This window comes from Branchiostoma belcheri, unplaced genomic scaffold, assembly GCF_001625305.1.
Source record: "Branchiostoma belcheri isolate BF01 breed outbred unplaced genomic scaffold, Haploidv18h27 scaffold41, whole genome shotgun sequence".
In the NCBI taxonomy this organism is placed as follows: Eukaryota; Metazoa; Chordata; class Leptocardii; order Amphioxiformes; family Branchiostomatidae; genus Branchiostoma; species Branchiostoma belcheri.
This window is the reverse complement of record NW_017804032.1, coordinates 2,050,820-2,060,867: the sequence shown is the minus strand read 5'-3', so window position 1 is coordinate 2,060,867 and position 10,048 is coordinate 2,050,820. Positions and strand designations below refer to the sequence as shown.

The 10,048-nt window shown below is 42.4% G+C and overlaps 1 protein-coding gene and 1 non-coding gene across 2 annotated transcripts in view; one reads left to right on the top strand and one right to left on the bottom strand.

Annotated features, from left to right (window-relative positions):
- LOC109477739 (guanylate cyclase soluble subunit beta-2-like) overlaps nucleotides 1-10,045 on the top strand; it is an 11,245-nt gene extending 1,200 nt beyond the window's left edge. The window contains exons 2-15 of the mRNA XM_019779084.1: nucleotides 2,149-2,222; nucleotides 2,488-2,582; nucleotides 2,983-3,246; nucleotides 3,799-3,983; nucleotides 4,279-4,452; nucleotides 4,891-5,107; nucleotides 5,458-5,609; nucleotides 6,071-6,239; nucleotides 6,985-7,133; nucleotides 7,720-7,866; nucleotides 8,192-8,346; nucleotides 8,901-9,043; nucleotides 9,433-9,534; nucleotides 9,828-10,045. Of these exons, the coding sequence (XP_019634643.1) occupies nucleotides 2,149-2,222; nucleotides 2,488-2,582; nucleotides 2,983-3,246; nucleotides 3,799-3,983; nucleotides 4,279-4,452; nucleotides 4,891-5,107; nucleotides 5,458-5,609; nucleotides 6,071-6,239; nucleotides 6,985-7,133; nucleotides 7,720-7,866; nucleotides 8,192-8,346; nucleotides 8,901-9,043; nucleotides 9,433-9,534; nucleotides 9,828-9,910 (2,109 nt within the window). The 3' untranslated portion in view covers nucleotides 9,911-10,045. The remainder of the gene's footprint in view (nucleotides 1-2,148; nucleotides 2,223-2,487; nucleotides 2,583-2,982; nucleotides 3,247-3,798; nucleotides 3,984-4,278; nucleotides 4,453-4,890; nucleotides 5,108-5,457; nucleotides 5,610-6,070; nucleotides 6,240-6,984; nucleotides 7,134-7,719; nucleotides 7,867-8,191; nucleotides 8,347-8,900; nucleotides 9,044-9,432; nucleotides 9,535-9,827) is intronic.
- Nucleotides 6,694-6,766, bottom strand: Trnak-cuu. Its single transcript has one exon. It is a non-coding gene; the product is annotated as a tRNA-Lys (tRNA).
- Nucleotides 10,046-10,048: the final 3 nt, after the last annotated feature.

Sequence of the window (10,048 nt, the reverse complement as noted above, 5' to 3'; positions counted from 1 at the left end):
CTTCCTGAGAATGCCAAATTGCAGCTAACTGTGCACTAAGTGGTGTTCAAGGTGTTCTTAATTTCTGACGCCTCACCTGAATCTTTGGGGAGTCTCTCCAAAATCTTGCTTCAGCTTCATCCACTCAAGGAGTGAGGACATCACGCGAGGATTACCGTTCCACGAGGTTTTTCAGCGAGGAAAGCACCTGATGCTACCGTGTCAGAACCGTAACTGCGTGCCGTGTAAATACCCGCGAGTCCACCCCAGGGGAGGCTGTTACAGACCAGGAAAACAACTCTAGTTCCACTTGAACATCTGGGGTCCGGGGAATGTGTAGGTTCACTCGCCGGAAGGCTCTGTTTGCAGTTACTGGCCATCGATCCAACACTGCAGCGTTCAAGGAGGACCAACCCAAACAAGTCTGAGTGGTGAGAAAATATTTGAAACCAGTCTGCTCTTCAACAGTCGCCAGTTTTCTGCACCAGAAACAAGGGTGAGTGTAGTTGCGTAGCTGACGTGGTATTACCTATTGTCTGATATCATTGGTAGTCGAAATTTCTTTCAGCAGGACGTTGGTTATTATAAATCCTTAATTTTGTAATGCTACGTACGCATTAGCTTTATATTTTATACGTATGATATTCACATTGAGGCACTTTCCATTTTTGATACAAGCTGTCAAAATATCAAGTATGAAACAGGATTGCGACAAATCACAAATGTTGGCACTTCGCAAGTGATTTGTAGAGCACTGTATAATACTGCGGAGTCAAGTTGGTTTTTGGTCTCCAAAGTATCATATCATTATTCATTACTAGCGGTTTATGATTCCCTTCGCAAGTATACAGCTTTAAATTGGTGGAGGAAACTTGAATATCAATCTATGTACAGGGCAATGGATAACCTAACCAAAGGCATTTTGGGGAGTCTATGTTTTTTAAATGAAACAATCACGATAGTACTGAAGTACTAATTGTATGCTGAAAAAACTGTCAATCGAAATCTATTGCGATCATTATGGAAGCATTAGGTGAAGGACAAAGTCTGTGTGTCAAGTCAACACCATCCCTGTTTTATCGGATGCCCTCAGCTCCCCTCATGAAAAGCACTTCACAGTCACGAATTGTTATAAAGCACTCCAAGTGCGCCTAGATAATCCGGTAATGCAATCATAATAAAATATGCTACCAGCTTCACCCTACGTAGGGTCTTTAGTCGTACCTCCTGGTCGCTTTGCAAAGCCACTGCAGCAAATATAGCACGATAATGATGTTGTAAAACACTCTGCGTTGCTAATTCTCTCAGAAAAGTCAAATACAATTTGGCACATTGGAAAGCTTTTAAGGTAATAACAGAGATTACAGTGTGTCGTGAAGTGACTGAAAGCTTGTTTGTGGTGTGACGCAGCTTTTGTAAGATGCATTGACCTTGTAAACGCCCGGGTTCGGCAGAGTTTGACATTGAAACATACGCTGCTTGAAAATATAGCAACTATAGCAATGTTCGTTGACTGATATCATGATTTCATCCGTGAGTTATTGAATATCATACATTGCCTTATTATATATTTCAACGATAGTTGTAAAGCAAATTAACTGTTCTTATACTCAAATTCAAATTTCGATTCTACAATCGTTCAGATCACGTGACTTTATGTACGTGTGACGTCATCAATAGGCCAAAGGTTTTTAAAAGTCTATATCGTCCCCCGTCTAGTACGTTTACCATATTACTCACCTGTAATTCTCTGTATATCTTCACTATAGTTTATGCTCACTTAGTCGTCTACTGCCACTGCTGTGACTTCTGCACAGAAAATTATATATATGGTAAGCTCTTCTCTTTTATGCAATAAGCTTTGAACCGCCTTTCGTCATCAAAACAAGCTAGCGTGTCTCCTGAAGAAGCTTAAGATACCAGGGCCGTCATTGCGTAATAAATATGATGATAGAGCCAGACCACATGATAGCTCTATATCGGAAGAATAGAGTACTAGGTGTGACTCAAATAACTTATAATGATTCGGTCAATATTGATGAGCATCAATTCAAGAATTGTTACATCGGGTATACAGACCTTACAAAGTGATGTGCTGTCTCAATACATCAATTATCAGCAAAATACTTCTATCACGTAACTCACTCATTGTAAATATACGCATTTCAGTACGGCGTTATCAACCTTGCTTTCCGTGGCTACTTGGTGGCTACTTACGGGGAGGAGACATGGGAAAAGATCAGGTGAGCATATCCACCATTTCTACTGATTTGTTGTAATTCAGCTGAGATACATTGTACATCTCTAACGAGGTACCTCCTACGACGTATGTCATGACAGTGTTTTCTAAACACGTTTTGCATGGAAAACTTAACGGTTATTCTTCACTATTACTAAACAAGCACATAATATTTACGTGTCATTTATGTTTCAAAGAACTCTATTATTGTACCTTGAGTCACGAACCTAATGAAACTATTAAACAATTATCAATTACTTTAACTTCAGACAGCTGGCTGGGGTAGAAGATTCCTACTTTATGAACACGCCTTACGATGACGCCATCATGGAGAAAATGGCCATGGCGGCATCTCGGATACTAGGTACGTGGTCTCAGTACCTCATCATTCAACCCCGAGCACGTACACAATCATGTAACGTTACATGTGTACAACTGCACCGACAATTGATTACTATTCCGACTTATATAAAGACTACCGTATATTGTGTTTCGTGCGTGCGTTTCTTTCAAGAAATCCCAACGATATCCCCGCTGACTCTCAGTCAGGTTCAGAGACTTTCACGTTTACCCGAAATAACCCCATTTCCTCTGTCGTCCTGGAATTCTGCCTGTAAATCTTTTCTCCGTCCATATGTGTTTTCGACCTCAGGTATTGTGCCTGGACAGACAGATACAAAAACTCGCAGTTCAGCAGCCACCGAAAACAATACTTTAGATATAGCGCAACAAAAGCGCAGCAAAATCTTCTCCATTTGTTCCAGGTCTGGACGACAGCACAGTCTTTCAGCAGTACGGAGAGTACTTCATAGATTTCTGCATGGAGGCAGGCTACGACGCCATCCTGCGGGCTCTGGGAGGCAACCTGCTGGACATGCTGGACAACCTGGACTACATGCACTACGGCTACCTCACCATTACCTACACGGAGATGAACGCGCCGTCCTTCCAGGTGGAGCGGCTGAAGGACGGGGAGATCCTGCTGCACTACTACACCGACAGGAAGGGATACGCCGACATGGTTATAGGTGGGGAGCATTACCACAGCGATAGGAAAGGGTTCGCTGACATGATCATAGGTAATGTACATGTAAAGATAAGTACCTCCAGGGACAGACCGTACGCGAAACGAAATTCGTCCATCGGTAGATCCTTAGTCGTTTCGCTTTGTTATTGCACTAAATTCATTAACGCCACTCAATTTAGTACTATTGTAGTAGCGTATGTACCAAATGTCACGAAATTTTCCCAGTTATACTCAAACTACATGTAGCCTATGTAAATATAGACACTTACCTGTAGCACCACAGTTTCCTGTAGCCAATTCGTTGGTTGAGTTAGAATAGTTTTATCGATGTTGTTTAGAATATAAACATTAGGGGGGTAAAGGGGGGCATATATAAAGTACCACTCCCGTCTCGGCTGAGTGATTCAGTCGAAAATTCAGGTAAGTAAAATTCCTTGAGTTGGAGACAATTTATTTCTCATTGTGTAATTCGCCAACTCAGATTAACTTTCATGCTAACTCTAACAAGTTACTTACAGCTGTACTTGTCTTTATAATGGTTGTGATCTTTCAGGACAAGTCCGGGGTTGCGCAAGGAAGTTCTTCAACACAGAGATAGACATGAAGATCGTGACGCACAGATATGAAGAGGAAAGGTCGTCAAAACGGGAGCACATCGTCCTGTCCATCAAAGAAACAACGTGTAAGAGAATCAAAGGACCAGGGAGGAAAATGAAACGGACATATACCAATGAGACGGTAAATACACTTTAGACTATCGGAGTATTGTCGTATTTTCCAAGAGCTAACGTAGAGCGGAACTCGTTGCCACCAAGCACAGTTTGGGCATCATCACTAGACAGCTTAAACTTTCTAAAAGTGTCCTGTAATTAAATGTGAAGATTGGGTGCAAGAAGTCGTTCGGTGTAATACAGTTAGCTGCCGCCGCGCCGCGTGCCTGCGAAGCTGGTGTATTACTCCGAAGGGCGGTTATACCGGCTATACAGATACAGAACATCAGTGATGTAGTCTCACACGTACCTTTTTGTTTCAGAGCGGCACAGAAAATGCTCAACTGCTCGCTCTAAACAGGTGGTCAGCCATCAGGGAGGCGGTTGTGGAAGGACACGCCACCGACACGTTTGACGCTGTCTACCCCGAGCAGCTCCTAATGGACAGCAAGACTTTCTGCGAGATCTTACCGTTCCATGTCGTCTTCGACGAAGAGGTGATTTTACGTTTACCCTTAAAATTAGGTTCTCTTAATACTTGTGCGCCTATGTGCATTGAACATGCATGAATACATCGTATCCTTGTGGTTGAATTGTATGTTTTTATTACTTCCGGGTACGGAAGTATAGTTTTGGGTGGCTCACTGTGAAGTGCGTATGTTTCCTGTCCCGGGTGGCGACGCTTGCATGGAGGGTAAGATTATACGATTCTCTCCAAAGTTCCAGTACATTCACAAAAACCCAAAACGCTTTGGAGAGCTAGAGGTCTGAAACCTCCAATTTCTGCACTGACAACTGGTGTGTATGTGTTTGGGTCAGATAGCTGAGGAAGACTGAGTGATTCGGTCGAAAATTTCTGGTGAGTCAAATTTCGAGTTGGAGAAAAGTTTAAGTTTTTCATAACTGGTGTGTATATTGTCATTTTTTCATTCCAGTTGCATATCAAGCAGGTAGGAAGGATCCTGCAAAAGTACCTGCCAGCTGTGAGGTTCCTTGGTGCGCGGATGGACTCCTTTTTTCACATTCTTCATCCGGAAATACAGTTTTACATCGAGCATATCCGCGCCTCTATCAACAGTCAGTTCATAATAGAGACCAAGCGGGAGAAAATGCCCTCTTCGTGGGGTGGGAGGCCAACTCTCACCCTAAAAGGTACGTACGTCTACGGAACTCCTGTGTTTAAAAACGCTCTATTGTATTTTCTTCTCGACACAAGGAAGCAAGCAGAGAAATAAACAAATAAACAAATACTAATAAACGAACAAATATCATGATATAGATTTACATTAGCCTTTATCAGTTGTAAGCCATAATAAGATCAACAAGATTCATTCCAAAGTGTGTGTCATCTCATCTTCCCTTATTCCCAGTGCTAGTCCAAAACGTTCACAGAATATTGCAAACTAAGTGAAAATCTATTGCCTAGTGAACACTCATATTGTTTTAATGCCCCTCGATAGAAAAGTTACACCTTAAGCTTATCCTACTTGTCTTTGTCGCAGGTCAAATGATATGGTTGCCCCAGTACGACTGCATGATGTTCATGTGTTCTCCCAAAGTGACAAGTCTGGGTGAACTTGAGGAGATGAACATGCACTTATCAGACATAGCACTGCACGACGTGCTGAGGGACTTCGTACTGCTCAATCAACAGGTATGGGGTTATTTAGAATACTGCTCTAATGCATATATGCATGGAGTGAAAAAGAAAGACATGTCTTATGACGAAAAGGCTAAACGTTATGTCTAACACTAAGTCAGTTGGGACTTACCCAAATTTTCGGCTAACTCCGTCAGCCTTGTTCACGGAATAGACCCGTCTACTACAACTTCCGGGACGTGACGTCGGAAACACTTGATTGCAGCAGACGTATCAAATAGCCTGTGTCGCCCCCGTCTCTGTTCAGTGTTGGACGGTTGGCCCGAATGTACACCGCCAAAGACATGTTTTGTTTTCGAATTCTGTCCAGTGTTCCGCTGTTGATTCTTCAAATATACTTAGAAGCTGCAAGCTAATAGAAGCTTTAACCAGCTCAAAGTTAGGCTATATGACAGATGTATTCTAGCATATAACGGTGCCTAACCATCTGGGTAAATATTGTATGTCTCGGTCAGCGTAAGGTCGAGGCCGATATGTCTAAGCAGCTTGAGATGAAGAAGGAGGAACTCCGGGGCATGTCGGAAGCTCTGAAGGCCATGCAGAAGAAGACAGAGAAACTTCTAGAGACCATGCTGCCCAGGCCTGTAGCCGAGCAACTGAGGGACGGGAAGAAAGTAGAAGCAGGTACGTAAAACTGTTGACCATTTCACACTGATAATATGGTGCACTATATTTTTTACTCTAGCCTGTTTTTCTTCATTCACATAGATTTATGAGCATTAGACAGAAAGCGCGTAATATGCTTATAAGGATCATAAGATCGTGAAACATAAAAATATAAATTCAAGGTTAGGATAACCAATACAAGTTATTTACGAGCCTGTTTTAAAATGTGACGCTTGCACTCACGTGACTTTGACGTTAGTAAGTTCCGCCATGCAAGTTGGATGGTTAAACCTGGAAGTTCATGTACGGGTATATGTATTACAGATCCACCGACCTCTGGGTTATGGGCCCAGCACGCTTCCGCTGCGCCACGCAGCTGACTGTAACGTTTTTTTTAGAAGTTTTTATCAAAACGGCTCAAAATCATCAACATGTGTCACGTGGATAAAATAAGTAGCTCAAAAAAGTTATTCGCCCAACGTGGGGCTCGAACCCACGACCCTGGGATTAAGAGTCCCATGCTCTACCGACTGAGCTAGCCGGGCTGTCATGTCTAGCGTTGCCCACCCGAAAAGTAGTGCATTTAGCCAACTTGGCAATGGAACTATCACGATTTTACGTCACAGTTTGTTTACCGCAATGAATGCCGAGAATCTAAAGTAGATGGGCCGTCGTTCGAAGTTCCTATTGACAGATTTATGTTACAAATGAATATTACCTATAAATGCTGTTGCCTTAAAGATTTCCTTCTTGATGTGTACAGCCTCTTATGACGAGGTGACCATCCTGTTCAGCGATGTGGTCACCTTCACCAACATCTGTAGCGAATGTAAGCCCACCCAGGTCGTCACTATGCTGAACGACATGTACCTCCGGTTCGACAGGCTCACAACTGTGCATGATGTGTACAAGGTTAGTGACTTTCCTATTTCAATGGAAGAATGGGGCAGGTGTTGCATGAATTACTATCGTACGGTATTATAATTCAGCATAAAGGGAAAAACATTCTTTTGTATTCTACAGACTACACATTCAGCACCAAGGACAGAGCCATTGTTTGCAGTGTTCTACAGACTATGCATTCAGCACCAAGGACAGAGCCATTCTTTGTAGAGTTCTACAGACTATGCATTCAGCACCAAGGACAGAACCATTCTTTGCACTATTCTGCCGACTGTACATTCAGCACCGAGGACAGAACCATTCTTTGTACTGTTCTGCAGGCTGTACATTCAGCACCAAAAACAGAGCTATTCTCTGTAGTGTTCGACAGACTACGCATTCAGCACCAAGGGCAGAGCCATTCTTTTCAGAGTTCTACCGTACAGACTACACATTCAGCACCAAGAACAGATTCATTTATCATGGTAATCTACAGACTAAACATTCAACACCAAGAAAAGAGGAGAGGACGTAAGAGGCAAAGCTATAGATGGTTAGGATACCAGGCTAACATTTCTTACGCATTAGATAAACATATGTGTAATGTACCTTTTAGGTTGAGACCATTGGTGATGCCTACATGGTGACAGGAGGTCTCCCCATCCCCATCCGCACTCATGCCGAGAGAGTCGTCAACATGGGCTTAGCTATGCACCTAGCGGCCGCCAACGTAAAATCACCTGCAACTGGGAAAATCCTCCAGGTGTAACATTTTCATTTCTGAATAGTCTTGAAATGTACAAGATGCCTTTTTTCACAAGATGCCTTCTGCGTTAGTTGAAAAAAAATGAGTGTACCGTCGCCATGTCTTGTAATAAATGTTGGAATATTAAAATGTACAAAATCATGAACAAACTTGTGAAGGGAATATGCGACTTTATAACAACACAAAGGAAATGCACCTTAAAAATTAGCCTGCAGCTGAATTCTCAGTATTTAACACAGATTAAACATTACTTAATCGCGTCAGTGAAGATAGATAGCGTATAAAGTAATATCTAACAGCGTGCCGATTTTCTTTAATTCAGATCCGTGTAGGAATCCACTCTGGCCCGACCGTGGCAGGCGTGGTGGGGGAGAAAATGCCGAGGTACTGTCTGTTCGGCGACACCGTCAACACAGCGTCACGGATGGAGAGTCACGGAATCCCCGGCAAAGTGCACATCAGCATGAAAACTTACAAGTCAGTGTTTATAAACTCGGTTCAGTTATTTGTTTATAAAAAAAAGTAATAGCTGTATATGTGCCAAGTTCCCACGTCCATCAACGATGAGTCTTAGACATATGTCTACAAGGCCTTGGTCACAGTATGATATAAACTTTATCTTGTTGATATATTTGTCTGACCCTTACCTTTTACCTCTTCCCTCAATAAAAAGCGACTTGAATGCCGATTTGAGCTTTCATGGCTGAAGAATGGTTCAAACAAACAAACAAACAAACAAACAAACAAACAAACAAACAAACAAACAAACAGTACCACTCTGCATTCAACTGGCTCCGGATCCATATAGATATTATCACATCTTTCTGTACTTAAGAACCGGTATAGAATTCAGACATGTACCCTACCTACTATATAGATATATTTATTACTATACAGGCGAAATATAAACATTCTGACACGGCAACCATAAGCAGGCTATGATCAAGTAAAATCTTTATATGACTAGCTGCTGTAGGAAGTCACGAATACTTGATCGTAACTCAATGTTGTCCGCATCTCCCATCTAACAGATTGATAAAAGGACGTGGATTTGTCTGCGCGTCGCGAGGTCCTACCGAGATCAAGGGAAAAGGACTGATGAACACCTACTTCGTGGAGTCCAGTTCCGCCACCGACCACCAACTATTGGGCCTGCCTACTGACTCCACTACCGGTTAGTTCATCGGAAACCTGAGGCTCATAATCTTTATCACTGTGTTAATGTTATGGATGTTTTGTTTTGTTTTCGGTGTACCTGTCTAGTTTCTTTCTTTGCTTGTGTTTCCGCGTAGAGTAGATTTACATTGCGTGAGGGGAAAATAACGTAACCACAGACTGGCAGGAAGGTCGAATTGGTCACCCAACATGCACAGGCTGGGGTGAAGCGAGGTCGAATTGGAAGTCAAACCGGTATCCCCATAGGCTGGGAGGAAGTGAGAGTAGGATATGTGCAGAATCACATGTGTATCTCTGTTTCAGCATGCAAAAAGCATGACTAATGTGATGTCTCTCATTTTAAGTCACGACAATATGTAAGGTTTCTTACAACTTTTCTCTCTGCAGATGTAGCCCAGGTGGAGGAGGGACATCTTCTCAGAATGCACTATGCTGATGATAACGACTACTCGTCCAATCAGAACTTCACCAGTTCTGTTATAAGCAACGGTAAGTAACACGGGACATTTGCCTTCGCCAACGCGATCTTTCGTTATATGATAATGAATCTTTGTCACATGTTCATGCCCATGGGGCTAAATGCATACATACATATACATACGGGTATGATGAACATTACATCATCTATAAGGATACTGAGTATATAAAATGTACGTTTTTAACGCAACGCCTCATAAGTCTGATCAAATGAAAAAAAATCAGATCTACATTGAATGCATCAATATTGAAGCTTAATTCGAAAAAAAAAAATTGTAATAAAAATGTTGTTACTTCTTTGTTAGGTGATAAATTGGGACATCAGCAGACACCCCTCCACGGGCGCATCAGACGCAGTATTCAGTCCAAACTATGCACCGTGCTGTGAGACAACAAGGCAGTGTGAGCAGGTGTAAAATAGCCCATACACAGTTGCAGAGAAGCGCTGACTCGGGGATGAAAATACGTGTAAAATCGTGTGAACTACCATCTTTGTTTAAGTCTGGTTTGCGCAACTCATAGTTTT